The sequence below is a fragment of the Babylonia areolata genome, chromosome 2, assembly GCF_041734735.1.
Source record: "Babylonia areolata isolate BAREFJ2019XMU chromosome 2, ASM4173473v1, whole genome shotgun sequence".
In the NCBI taxonomy this organism is placed as follows: Eukaryota; Metazoa; Mollusca; class Gastropoda; order Neogastropoda; family Buccinidae; genus Babylonia; species Babylonia areolata.
In genome coordinates this window covers 57,440,522-57,455,731 of record NC_134877.1, presented here as the reverse complement: position 1 = coordinate 57,455,731, position 15,210 = coordinate 57,440,522, and the positions used below count along the sequence as shown (strand labels likewise).

Genomic DNA, 15,210 nt, shown 5'->3' with positions numbered 1-15,210 from the left:
GGCCATGCTTCACTCGTGGGTGTGATCTTTTGTGTATGAATGCACACGGAGATCATGGCGCTGGCAGCACTGCACATCTGTTACTGACCTCGGAGACAGGACAAACCTCCACCCTTGACCCACAAGACGCTGTGTTCCAACTCAAGGCTCTCGGATCGAAAATCCAACGCAATATCCACCATGGCGCCCGTAATTTAAAACATCTCAGATCTCTCATTTTCAAAGGATAGAAACTCTCTAAGCTCTCTCTCTCTCTCTCTCTCTCATTTTCAAAAGAGAGAAACTCTCTAAACTCTCTCTTTCTCTCTCTCTCTCTCATTTTCAAAGGAGAGAAACTCTCTAAACTCTCTCTCTTTCTCTCTCTCTCTCATTTTCAAAGGATATAATCTCTCTTAACTCTCTCTCTCTCATTTTCAAAAGATATAAACTCTCTCTCTCTCTCTCTCTCTCTCTCTCTCTCTCTCTCTCTCTCTCTCTCTCTCATTTTCAAACGATGTCATCTGAAAACCAAAACTGCTCACGACGGGCGCCATAGCCGAATGGTTAAAGCGTTGGACTTTCGATCTGAGGGTCCCGGGTTCGAATCACGGTGACGGCGCCTGGTGGGTAAAGGGTGGAGATTTTTACGATCTCCCAGGTCAACATATGTGCAGACCTGCCAGTGCCTGAACCCCCTTCGTGTGTATACGCAAGCATAAGATCAAATACGCACGTTAAAGATCCTGTAATCCATGTCAGCGTTCGGTGGGTTATGGAAACAAGAACATACCCAGCATGCACACCCCCGACAGCGGAGTATGGCTGCCTACATGGCGGGGTAAAAACGGTCATACACGTAAAAAGCCCACTCGCGTATATACGAGTGAACGTGGGAGTTGAAGCCCACGAACGCAGAAGAAGAAGAAGAAAGAAGAAAACTGCTCACCTGCAAGAAGACATGGCATCGTCAGTAAAGTGAAGACCAAGACGACTCGTTGGGTTGCCATCGCTACACGCGTAAAAAAAAAAAAAAGAAAGAGAAAGAAAGAAGAAAAACAAAGCGTTACGAATCAGATCAACGTTTGAAACAAAAAGGGTGTGTGTGTGTGTGTGTGTGTGTGTGTGTGTGTTTTAACTTAACAGTTTGCCTCTTAAATAAAACTGAGAAGGAAAACTGCTAGGAAACAGTCATTTGATTTTGTCAGTTCCAATAGATTTTATAAGAGTGAGATGGAGCGAGTTTCTCCCTTCATGTTGTTAGTGTTGTTATTGTAATTAAGTATTGTCCCTTTTTTTTTTTAAATCGATACACAGAATGCACAGAATGAGAATCCCCCCCCCCCCCCACTCTCTCTCTCTCTCCTCTCTCTCTCTTGTAATCAATGCTGTTTCGCTCCTCTTTCTCGGCAAGTTGAAACAGAATTTCTTTTTCCAGAACGAATGTGTTCCTGTGTGTCATCAATGTTCCAGGAACGTTTATGATTTTTGCACCAGAAAGTTTCGCCTTCGATAAACTCAATGACATGAGATAATCTGTTTTAAGCGCATTTCATCTTATTTTCTTGTAATTATTTGTCTTCCTATTCATCTTTCTGTTTTAATGCATTTATTATTATTTTTTAATTGTTTGCCTACGTTTTATCTTCTCTTTTTTATACCCTGTTTTATTTGCTTATTTGGTTTTATCTCATTTCATTTCGGGGTTTTTTGTTTGTTTTTTTGTTGTTGCTTTTTTTTTTTTTATCTCAGCATTTGTCCTGACCAGTGCACTGGGTTAGTGTGTAGGTCAGGGATTTGCTACCCCACCCCACCCGCCTCCCTTTTTTCTTTAGCGTAGCGTTTATGGATCAGTCCGCACGCACTGGATGAGGCTGAAACAACGTGCTGTAAAGAGAACATGGAAACCTTCTATTATTGTCAAGAAACCATTTGTCAGATAAATATTTCCGGAAAAAAAATGTACTCTCAGTTTTTTGTGAAACAATCCATATCATCATTGCTTTTACCTGAAATCAAATTGGGGAAAAAAAAAGGAAAATGGTTCTCGTGTATTTTTGCCATCTAACTGTAAAACAAAAGGAAAACAAAATATTTTTATAGACACAAACTCTTTTTTGTCATCTAAATGTTACAAGGAGAAAACTGTTTCTCGCTTTGCTTATGACAAAAATGAACTTTGTTTATATCCACTTTTCTTTCGCAAAGAAGAAAACAGAAAAAACCCACTGTTTTTCAATTAAAGTTAAAAACTAAAACGCTACTGTTCTGACAGTTTCAAATTATGAGAATGAAAACAAATTGGTGTACTTTCGGTCAGTCAACAAAAACAAAACAACAGCGATATTTTGTCAAAATGGCATTCTTGAAACTGTTTTTAAGATATTAGAAAATCAAAACTTCTGTTTATTTGTAAACATTAATACCGTACCGCTGTTTATCTGCGAAATATTGATAATAAGGAACCAAACTCTCGGTTTGTCTTTTCTTTTTAAACAAAGCCGATTTTTTTTTTTTTTTTTAAACAAAAACAAAAAAACATTTCCACACCAAAGTATTGGAAAATGCTTTCTAGTGAAATGTTAGAAAAAGAAAGAAAAGTTTGTTGTAGATATGTAAAACAATAAAATCTTATCAAAGATTATTTTGAAATAACGTTTGCTTAATTTATAACAAATGTTTTTGCATGTACTTTTTTTGCAATATGTCATCATCAAAAACCAAACAAATCTAGTCTCTAAACAAAGTTGAAATTAGAAATAATGAAGTGAAACAAACAAACAAAAAACAAAACAAAAGAAAGAAAAAAACATAGAAAAGTAAGTACAGCTTTGTCTTCTCACCAGAGTGAATAAGATAAAAGTCTGCTTTGTCACCGAAAAGAAATACGAAAGATTATAAACTAGACTTTTTTCCTGTTAGGTTCCGTCACCCCCAGAAAAAACAGTCACTCCTAACTGAAAAGAAGGCAACAGGGGAAAGCACTCTGCGGCTGGCTGGCAACGGTAGCAGAGAGAGTGACGCGTCGTGCTGGCGGTCGGGCGGACGAGTGAGGAAAGAGAGAGGCTGTGCGGGGCTTTAGATCTCCTTTCTCTCCCCGACTGCCCACAGCGAACGGGCGAACGGCTGGAACGAGTATCGGCCTGGCTGTGACAGTGAGAGGAAGAACTGATAGCCGTGGCGTACGCTATGATCACCCCTCCCACTTCATGCTCTTTAAAAAAAAAAAAAAAATCTTTCTCTCTCTCTCTCCAGTCTCTCTCCCCACCCCGTCCCATCCCCCACATCCACCCTCTCTCTCTCTCTCTCTCTCCCGCTTTCCATCGAGTCACTTCCCTCTTCCGCCCACCCCCTCTCGCCCCCCGCCCCCACTCCTTCTCTCTAATCATCATTGATGAGTATAAAAGGGAGTGGGTGCGCGCGCGTGCGCGTGTGCGACGGTGTACATCCCCGCACGCGCATATACGCACGAAGGCACGCACGCGCGGATACACACACACACACACACACACACACGCACGCACGCACACACAAGCGAACAACACTCACACATTAGCGTGCGCTGACATAGACGCACAAATGCGCACACGCACATAGCGCAGGAGCACCATACCAAAACGCAAACACACACACACACACACACACACACTACATACACCACCAGATACGGGGGAGGTTTGAAGGGAGTTTTTCTCTTTTTGGGGGGGTGGGGTGGGGGGGGGGGGGGGGGTTGGACGCAAAGACTGAGACGAGGGCGGAAAGAGAATTGGCATCTAAGGCCCCGCAGAACCCAATTCTGACATCCCAACCCACCCCTACCCTACCCACCCCCCTGCCAATCTCTCTGCGTGGGAGTGCGCATGCCCTGTCCTTGGTTCCAAGTACGTCACGAGGAGACGTAGAACTTCCAACAAGGTGTCGCTCCGTCAGAGTAATCCGTGGCCCGTAATGACGTCAGCACGTAAAAGGACTCTGGACAATAATAATCGGCCACTCCTTGAACCACTCATTCATCCAGTGGTGCGCTGGTGAGTGCAAGGAGTGGCCGTTGATCATCGTCATTAGTCAGAGGCGAAATAGCAAAGATGGAAGGCCTAGAATCTGAAAGACCGACCAGCATCAGACGAAGTGTGGAAGAGACTGCCATTCTCGAACAGGTCTCAGACGCTGCGCCAGAAACATCAGCCAGAGCACAACTATGTCTTGCCCCGAGACTGAACGATGCTAACTACTACTACTACTACTACTACTACTACTCGCACCACTCATCCATATGTATATTGGATGAGTGGTGCTAGTTGTAGTAGTAGTAGCTGGCATATTATATATATATATATATATATATATATACCAAAGGGCTAAATGAAGTCCACGCCACACGAATTTATTACGCCCACTGCCTCAAGAGTGCCGCACAGACTGGCCTCCGCTGATCTAAAAATAGGGCGCCTATTTTTAAACCAGTTCTTGGCTTCCTGTTCAGCTCACGATCTCTTCGGCGCCACTGCCAGATTCAATTCAAAGTTTCGAGGCGAGAATACTCCAGTGTACAGTAATCAGCGTTGATCAATCAGCCGATGCCCCACTGCTCCACCTGGAATCCATGCGATAAAACTCTACATTCTGACGACAAATCCTATTTGATAGATTAAAGCTGTCAGCAGTTGAAACATTCGCGAAATCTGACGTCAAGGTCGATCTCTTGAGCCGAACAATGTCATTGACTAATCGTCACGTGCATAAATCTCCAACAGGCAAAGCCGGTGCAACCTCCCAAATCGCATCCCTTCCCCTTCCCCTTCCCGTCCCCTTCCATAGATCCCACGGGGGACGTATCAGTGTCCTAAATCGATCACTAGGGGATGCATTAGTGTCGTAAATCATCCCCCGGAGGACTAGTCAGTGTACTAAACTGTTCCCCGGGGTACATTATGTGACGCCCCCTGCCCCCATGCTGTTTCAGACCCTCATCAACAGCATTCGAAGATCTGTCCCAAAGCGCCCCCCACCCCAACCCTTCCACCCCCACCTACCCACGTTTCTGCTCTTTGTTTATACCATGATACATTCCATGTATATTTTGACATGTGTGTTCCTTATTATGTCCTCTGTCTACTGAGCACTGCTGTGTGGTGTTTGCTGGTAGTGCTTACCCCAAAGTGTTCAGACTACGTTATTTGTCACGTGTGTGCTTTGTGATGATGTCTTGGCAGGTTTTTGACCGATTCCTGATCATTGCTGATCACTAACTAACAATGTTATTCACACTGCATAAGTTTGTGACGGTTATGAAGTATTAGGAATTTTTGACATGATTTGACCATTAAATGAGCACTGCTGACTACTGCTGACCATCACAGACCACTACTTGCCCCTGCTGGCAGTTTCAGTTTCTCAAGGAAGCCCCACTGCGTTCACAACAAATCCAAAGGCGCTGCATGCATCACATCGGCTAAGCAGATGCCCGACCAGCAGCATAACCGAACGTGCTTCGTCAGGCCTTGAGTGTATGCATGTATATTTTGTGCACCTATCAGACTGGATTTCGTCTACAGAATTTTGCCAGAGGACAACATTTATGATGCCATTGAGTTCTTCAGTGCGTCGAGTGCGTGCTGCGCACGGGACCTCGGTCTATCGTCTTATCCAAAGGACTAGACAGATTGGTTTTCCGGTCAAATTTGGGAGAAAGGGCGAACCTAGACCGCCATGGTCACTATATTGTCAGATAAGCGTCTTAACCATTCTACCATCGTCCTCTTAAAATTAATGTGTACACACACAAACGGACAACTAAACACAATCTAAACGTTTTCAGATTGCGTTGTTCTGTAACATTTGTGCATTATTATGATGATTGGTAGGTTTTTGACCGCTAACGTACCGCTGCTGACCACTATCTAACTGTTCAGATTTTGTTATTTTGATATGGTTATACGGTATTTGGATTTCTTGAGGGGACGTGGCCCATTAATTAACCGTAAATGAACATCACTGACCATTACTGACGACTGCTGACTACAAGAGACTACTACCCAAAAGTTATCATGAATGTGTCGTTTTATCATGTTTATGCAGTGTCAAGACTTGACGTGGTTTGACTCTTCACTGACCAGTATTAACCACTACCCAAGTGTGCAGTTTAGGATATGTCAGCATGTTTTTGCATTATGAGTACTTTTTCATTTTTTGGCTGTTTTGACCACTGACTACTGCTGACCACAACACTGTATGATGTCATTGCCAAAGACATAAGAGGTAACAGAAAAACAAAACGTGTTATTCGAAAACAAAACGAAAAACACTTCTGATTGAGCGCCAGGAAATCCACGAAAATAACAGTCAAACCTACTGATCCAGTCCCACCCCTGCTGTTCTCATACCCCTCTCCCACCTCATGTACTACACTCCTCCCACAGCCCCCTCCCCCTACATTTCTTTTGATTTATTTTGTCGACGTTACTGATTATAAACAATAAATATACCACCCTATATTCATTCAATACAGCATTCTTGTATAATTCAATGTGCCATGATTACCAATAATTGTTGTTTTTTCACTTAATTAAAAACTAACTTACATAATCACGTTTCTTACATGAAAAAAAACACACGACAAAAACATAAGGTGTAACATATCAATAAAGTATCTCAGCGTGTATAGTTATTAACATAACGTGCTTATACATCGTGTCAAACTGCATGCGAAGCAGAGAAATTTAAATCGTTGGAAACAACAACAAAACATTGATGATTTTGGTTGCAAATTACTGCCCTTTGCTTATCAGAGGCAAGATCCAGCTTCACTCCCCTTAATACAATTGTTCAACAATCAACTGGCTCATATCTGTCGTCTCAATCCCACTCTCCTTCTGTCTGTCTGTCTGTCTGTCTCTCTCTCTCTCTCTCTCTGTCTCTGTCTCTCTCTCTCTCTCTCTCTGTTTATCCAATTCATTATCAAAATCAGAATGTAATTTGTTCATTCTCTATGACAACATCCTATCATCCATGTAATTATCAGTTTGAAAAATAGATAAATAAATACACATTTCTCTGAGAGAGAGAGAGAGAGAGAGAGAGAGAGAGAGAGAGAATCTTTATTTTCCAACGGTGAAGATATTAGCACTTTGGCCGACTTACACATCTGCCGTTGTTCTGAGAGACACACAAACATGTACGCATATAAATGTAGTTAATACTTATACATGTATAATGTACGAGTATAACACAGCGTCAAACTGAGAGACACAACATCACTCACATCTGTACGGAACGGAAGCGAGTAACACACACACGCACACACACACACTAACACACACACACACACACACACACACACACACACACACACACACACACACACACACACACACACACACACACACCAAGAGAAAAACAACAAAACCCTAGCATGAATGCTACACATGAATGATTCAAGTGAAATTAACACAGAAAAGTGAGAGAGAGAGAGGGGGGGGGGCGAGAGAGAGAGGGCGAGAGAGAGAGAGGGCGAGAGAGAGAGGACTGTGGAGGGGGTACAGTAGGGCTACTGGGGGGAGGGGTTCTGGGTGGTGTCGCATAGCATGACAGGGGAGGGGAGAACAGCGTCAGTGCAGCGGGTGATATGGGATGTTAGGACGGTGAGGAGGACAGGGATGTGGGGACAGGTGGACAGTCTGCCACGGAATACAGTGGAGGAGGGGGGATACAAGGGGTGGGGTAGGGGTACAGTAGAAGAGATATAGGGATGTGGGCTGGGAGTAGTTTTGGGGGGCACAGGACAGGGAAGGGAAAGATGGTGTGGGGTAGGACTGGGGAATGGTTGCAGGAGGGGGAGGGAATATGGTGGTAGGGGGTTATGGGGTAAAACGGTGGGTAGTAGGGAAGGGGAGGGGGGAAGAGTAGGACGGGTTACTGTAGTGAGTAGCATTGTAATGCTTTGTCTTGGATTTCCTATAGCTCTGTCAGAAGGTTTCCTACATTTGACTTTTGACAATTATTTTTTCGACTGTCTCCTATTACCTTCTGTTGCCTTGTGTATCATCTGTCGTCCTTTGCAATGGCTGATCATACAGATCCACGAATACAATAAATCAAACTTGTTTCTAGGAATCAGCATCCCAAATCCTAAAGAGACGAAAATGAAACTGCGTTAATTCCTGCCTGATTATCACGCCCTTCTTCCACACCCCTTCCCACCAGCCACCCACCACAACCATCACAGCAGTGGCCAAATAGTAGCGGTCAGTAGTGAAAACTTCACAGGAGACCCAGATAAGGCACATACATGTCAAAATATGAACGGAATGTATCAAAATATAAAATAAAAGCAGAAACTTTTTTTTCAACAATTTTTTACTTCCCCATCATTCACCCATCCATTCCACAAATCTTACATTCATTCATCAACATCTTTCTGCTGTGGTCGTTATACAGGGTTACCTGCAAATGGACAGGAAAAGAGAAATGAAAAGTGTCATGGAAACATGCAACAATGTTGGCAATGACATGATGTTGTAAAATGGAGAGAACTTCAAGAATATGCGCTGTAGTGAAACATCTTAATAAATTCATAAACAAATAAGTAAATAAATAAACATTTCTTGAAACAATACGGATAAATTATGTGACGGATGTCTTCACATTCTTTTTAAAGAAATGCTATATCAATGTATTACTGATTTTTTTTTTTTTTTTTTTTTTTAGAAGCAGAAACGTTTGTCTTCGTGTGAGGACGGGGGCATGCCTGGTGGACAGATGTTTGAATCATGTCGGTGGGCGACCGAAACAGCATTGGGGGGGACGTGTCAGAACGTTCCCTTGGGGACAGTTTAGGACACTGCCTAGTCCCCTGGGGTACGATTTAATACACTGATATGTCCCCTAGGGGATCTATGGAACGGGGTGTGGTCAATAGTGGTCAGCAGTTGCCATAAACCGGTGGGAATATAGACCTAGGGGAACAAAGACCAAGACACATAATTTTGGGGGAATACAAACCCGGGGGAACACAGACCCGGGGAAACTTTGACCGGGCTGAAAGTAAAACTAATTAGGGAGAACATAATATAAAATTATACCCGGGAGAACGTCAAGATGACCCGTTTCGACCCGTACCCCAGACTCCAGGAGGTGTCATCACAAAAAAGACATACGATAATTCATGTTCTTTTAAATATTTTTAAACCAATAGCGCTTTCTTTTCCCCTTGACAGTGAGTTTTTGTTGTTGTTGTTGTTGTTGTTTTTTGTTTTTTTTTGGGGGGGTTGTTTGTTTGTTGTTTTTCGTGGGGGTTTTTGCTGTTGGTTTTTGTGTGTGTGTGTGTGTGTTTTGTTTTGTTTTGAAGAAGAAGAAGAAGAAGAAAATTAACGAATTAATCTCCGATCCTACTCTTCTCCATTTCCAACACACACACACACACACACACACACACACACACACACACACACACACACACACACACACACACACGCTCACTCATACACGCGAGTGAGCAAATGCAAAACAATTTGGTGGGTGGCGGGGGACTTGTTGGTGAAGTCGGTGGTGGGGGGGGGGACTGAAACAGAAGGGGGGGAGCATGGGGGGTGGACATCCCAGAACGTCCCACGGGGGATGTTCCGGAAACCCTAACGGTCCGCCGGCGGACGGTTCAGCTTCCTGAAAGGTCCGCCGGGGGACCTGTGGAAGGGGGGGGGGGAGGGGAGGGGGAGGCGTTTGGGAACGTTACACCGAGTACGACTGCTTAGGACTGTCAATTGAGGGCTGCAAACCGGTTTCCAGGAACGAGAGATTGTTTCATGTCCGTTAAAGGTTGAACGTGGTAGTGTTCTGTTTGCCCACCACCAGCTTTATGTGAAAGTACGAAAAAATGAATGTGGTTTTGAAATTCCCTCTCTCTCTGGAGCCAGCCCCATTTTACCGGGTACTATGTCCCAGATTCAGAAGACAGTGGTGTGCTTGATTCTTTCCTCTCTCTCTCTCTCTCTCTCTCTCTCTCTCTCTCTCTGAAGGTCAATCGTATGTTCACTTGATAAAGAATGGTTCTGTTTACAGCATTCGTAAACTCTGCATTTATATATTTAATGCCTTGAAGATACGACAGGAATTCTGTGACAACAATGATGAAAGTTAGAATTAATTTACTATGCACGAGAAGCACTTTTGTTCTACAGGTTAAGTTAGTACGTATTTTACATTTTGTTGTGGCTGAGTGATCACCATATTGTGTACTTTTGACCTCTTTCTAGCGGCCGGAGGCCTGGAGATTAAAGTTTTGTTCTTGTTCTTGTTCTCTCTCTCTCTCTCTCTCTCTCTCTCTCTCTCTCTCTCTCTCTCTCTCTCTCTCTCTCTCTCTCTCTCCTTGTTGTTGTTGTTGTTGTTGTTGTTGTTTTCGTATTCAACCGAGCAAGACCGTTGACGTTCTCTCTGTCTCTCTGTCTCTGTCTTTCTGTCTCTCTCTAGCATAAACAAACACACACACAACACTAACTATAAACAAGCAGAATTGTTCTTGATCACCATGCTATCCCTCGTTGCACATTTTTGGGGGAGGAGCTCTCACCTACTCCACTGTGCCCCACCCCAAGCTTTTGACGTCCCCCTTCCCCAGCCTTTCCCCTCCGCCAACACCGAAGCCCGCTCTATAAAAATAAAGAATTAAAAAAAAAGTGTATGACCGTTTTTACCCCGCATTGAAGGCAGCCACACTCCGCTTTCTGCATGCTGGGTACATTATTGTTTCCATAACCCACCGAACGCTGACATGGATTACAGGATCTTTAACATGCGTATTTGATCTTCTGCGTGCGTATACACACGAAGGGGTTCAGGCACTAGCAGGTCTGCACACATGTTGACCTGGGAGATCGGGAAAAAATTTTTCCACCCTTTACCCACCAGGCGCTGTTACCGAGATTCGAACACGGGACCCTCAGATTAAAAATCAAACGCTTTAACCACTCGGCTATTGAGCCCATCAATCAGATCTGTAGGACTGATCGATCGGCCACTTCACCTGATGAATGTGCGCTGCATGCAGTTTTCAGTCAGGGCGATCCTCTTTCATCCTGCCTGATTGTTGTTCGCGTTGAAATCCCTGGTCCTGCGATGAGAGAAATACACTGTATTGGAAATGCCTTCATAAAGAATGTGCAAAACAACAAACTGATAGCGCGTTGACACAAGATTTACCTAGGTACATGGCAGAAATGCATTTAGTTGTTACATTTGTGTACTTAATTTAAACAACCCAGGAAATTATCAAGTTTACGACTACAACTTCTTCTGCCGCTGCTACGTTAAACAAAATAAGATAATATAACAATAGAAAATGATGGCAAAAATAAAATATATTAGTGATATACAAAATATGAGAAGAAGAAGAAGCAGAATGATAAAGTTGGTGCAATTATAGAACGTTTTCAAACATCTGAAAGCGCTCAATGGAACAAATGCAGTTCTAAGTGACAGATACATCAATCACTGAATCAGCAGTATTTTAATTTTGAACTGGATCCAGATATGTTGTCGCTTCTTTCGGTTTGTTTTACTAGTCACTTTAAACATGTGAAAATACAAATCATCTTGGAATTTTTAAGTGTTTGTCTAAAATGCGAGTAAGAAGACAAATTACGCCGCCAATGGTTAAAACTTGAAGTCAATCATTTTTTTTTTTTTCCAAGGATCAGTATTATTTCATATTTCTGCATTATCCGACGGCTGGTCTTTCTAGCGATAATTCAACAATATTTCTTATAATTATGTCCGGAGCGGACAACTGACGAAGAAAAAAAAATGGTGAAAAGCGAGGGGGAAAAAATGTTTTTTAAGAAATGAGGATTGAATATTCTGGACGTTTCGGATTTAAGGCTTGCGTGCTGAGAAAATTTCGATAAACAAATTATAAACTGAAAACTCTCTCCATCTGCCAAATTCCCCCTAAGTTATTTCCTTACGCGCGCGGCGCGTGCGCGTGTGTTTGTGTTTGTGTGTGTGTGTGTGTGTGTGTGTGTGTGTGTGGATCCTCTTCCTGTCTTTATCTTTTAAGTATGTCATATATACAAAGAGAAAGAGAGAGAGAATTCATCGGCGGTAACACAAGCACGCATGCACGCACCCATGCACACACACACACACACACACACACACTCATACAGACAGACAGACAGACAGACAGGGAAAGAGATTGAGTTTGTGGGTATGTGAGCGCGAGAATGTTCATGCGACTATTTTTACGTGCATGTACGTGTGCATGCGTTTTTTATATTTTGTTTTTGTTTGTTTGTTTGGTTGTTTTTGTTTTCGTTTGTTTGTTGGGGTTTTTTGTTTGTTTGTTTTTTGTTCGTTTTAAGTTTGTTGTTGTTGTTTTTTGTCTGTTTGTTTTGCAAGCGTGCCCGCGCCTGCGCTCATGTGTGGCCAAGTGTGTCTGAACGTAATGTGTGCCTATCAAGTGATATTTTAATAGTAGCAGCATGCTGTTCTTTAAGTAAGCATCGTGATAGGGCGATATAAATCTCGACTACCATTAACGAAATTTTACAGCTGATGAGCCACGTTCTTGTCACTTTATTTCAATGAGGCTTGAAAAATCGTTTGTCAAATGATTAATGCCCAGTGCATACGCCTGATGTCTTTGGAATATCTGATCACCGGAGAATTCAGCAACAGCCTAAATAAAATACATTTCATTGTACGGACAGGTGGGATTCACATCCCTTCAGCACATCAGTCTAAACTGTCTGGTAAAACAAAACTACGAAAATGGTGTGTTTTAATGGTATATTACACGTTTCAGTCCATGTTAAATGAGAACAGAGTGAGACCATTTCAGAACGTTTCTTGCATCATGTTTTGCAAATATATCAGCGTGTTCACAGAAGGAAATTCCACAATGTAAAGATATCCATCGGAACATTTTGCTGCAATTTGACTTAACTCACTCAGTACGGCCAGTCCTCTCTTCTCCTCTACACAGACCCCTCGGATGTCCAGTGGGTGTCTGAATGACCCAACCTTTAGCTTCCGTCGTCAGAATTGTGGTATTCTTTGTCAACATTCACCTCTTGGGTATAAGAGCCTTCCGCTTGCAATATTTTGATGATGGTAATTGGGGTGAGACGCTGTTAACGTCGTCTCTTTCGCCGTTCGTATGGAGAGAGTTAACCTCTAAGTATCACAGCACAGTAATCTGTATTCTGAAGCATAAACGGTATGACTAAAACGCATTCGAAAATTTCGAGATCACACTGAGGTGGGCATGTAATGAGAAAGAGTTGGGCTTTTTATCTTTTTTTTTTTATAGAAAAAGCAAACTGAACAGAAAGGACACTGTTTGGCATTATCTTATCGATAAAATTAACACAGGCACAGAACTGAAAAATGTACATATCTATGGTAAACATAAGGGGGGGCCCAATACCCCCCAAAAGTCAGATCAGCCGTTGCTTCCATTGGAAACAGTATCACGTGAATGCCTGTTTTAATCCTCAGTAAAAGACCTCGCTTTATTTCCTTAAAAAACAACCCCTTCATTCCTCTTTCACCCCTGATGCTTTCAGTTTTCTTGTTTTGTTATTTCTAACATTTGTTCCATAACACAGTTATAAAGTAATCATCCCCCTTTTTATACTGGTCTTTCTTTCAAAATGAAAATCAGATCAATGAATATGTTGAGCATTTTAATCAAGTTACCATGATCCGCAGATTTTTTAAGTTAAAAAAAAATATTAGGAGGGAAGGAGGTGATGAAAGAAGAGGACAGGGGATTCAGGAGGAGGGGTTCTATGGAGTGGGTGCGGGAAAACCCAGAGGAAAGCAACAAAGTCCAGGTCCAACTGTTGAAGTGACGTTCAGAACAAAATAAGTGGTAGAAAAATGCCCCAAAACACTTGTACACATTTCCCACTGGCATTGCAACACTATCGTAGGCCAATCGCTCCCTCGCACCTAACTAATCTTCCAATTGTTTTTGTTGTTGTTGTTTTTTCTTTCTTTTTTATATCAACTCTCAACTGAAGAGATGTGGCAGCAGGTTGAAAATTATTCAGATGTGTCTGCATACTAACAATAAGCAACAATAACAGTTTCGGATAATAAGCTAACAAAATAATGAACAGCTCAAAAGCATCATAGGACCTAGTGGCTACCATCTCTTTCATGAGTAAGAACGTCAAACGCCAGTTCATTGATAAACAGGAAAGAAGAAAATAATGTTGGGTCACCTTGCTTTACCTCTTATGATGTGTTTGTGTAACGGAGCATCTAATTCTCCATTGTACAGTATCATCTGTGCTCTGAATACACCGTAATAGTTTCCCCCTAATGATTTTATTAATATAATAAGAAAGGGGGGATTCCTGCATTTCAAGATGAAAGTTACAGTGCTCAAAATACACAAAAACCAACAGTGAGAGACATGGAAACAGATACAAAGAGACAAAGACAGACAGACAGACGTCCTACATTAGAATCTTAAAGATTGAAAGCACGGCATCCATTGAAAACAAGAAACAACTGACAGCCCGTTCAAAGACAACAACAACAACAACAAAAACCGTTTTAAAAAATGTAATAAGTTAGGGGCGGGGATGGGTTGGGGTGGGGTGCAGGTGGATGGTAGGGGTGGGGAGAAAGTGAGAGAAAAGGGGGCGGTGGGTGGGTGGGCGGGTCTCCCTGCAGTGGTGGTGGGGAAAAACTGAGAAGTCACACTGTAGTCCAGCTCCCAACAGCGGTGGCGGCGGTCAGAACTAACGGTGTTGCTTACAGCACATGACAGGTGCCCTCTGCTCAACGTGCACACGCTGACGCCTTCTGGCAAATCGATTCCTGTGGAGGAGAAGGGAGGCGGAGGGGGGAGGGGCGGGAGAGACTGGGAAATGATGGAAGCCCAGTGAAACTCGGTGGGACTGGGAGGCGGAAAGATTCAGGATAGAACTGGCGTGTAAAGATGCTTCGCACCAACTTTGATTCAAAGGCAGAGAGGAAGGCAGAGGTTGGGGGGTTGAGAGAGACAGACAGACAGACAGAGAGAGAGAGAGAGAGAGAGAGAGAGAGAGAGAATCTGCACACGTGGTCCCCTGACCAATAATACATTGGGCACAGAGGCAGAAAGCATAAACCATGAAGATAAGCTTGCTCACTCATGGTTGGTACTGGGTTGAGAGAGAGAGAGAGACAGACAGACAGACAGACAGAGACAGAGAAAGAAGAGGGTGGGAAGGAAAGAGATACAAA

The 15,210-nt window shown here is 42.9% G+C and overlaps 1 protein-coding gene across 1 annotated transcript in view; it reads right to left on the bottom strand.

The window, feature by feature from the left end:
* The window catches only part of LOC143279523 (uncharacterized), an 89,809-nt gene extending 86,792 nt beyond the window's left edge, over positions 1-3,017 (bottom strand). The window contains exons 1-2 of the mRNA XM_076583585.1: positions 2,820-3,017; positions 926-988 (exon numbers count right to left, since the gene is read on the bottom strand). Coding sequence (XP_076439700.1) covers positions 926-986 — 61 coding nt within the window. The 5' untranslated portion in view covers positions 987-988; positions 2,820-3,017. The remainder of the gene's footprint in view (positions 1-925; positions 989-2,819) is intronic.
* Between the last annotated feature and the right edge of the window lie 12,193 nt (positions 3,018-15,210).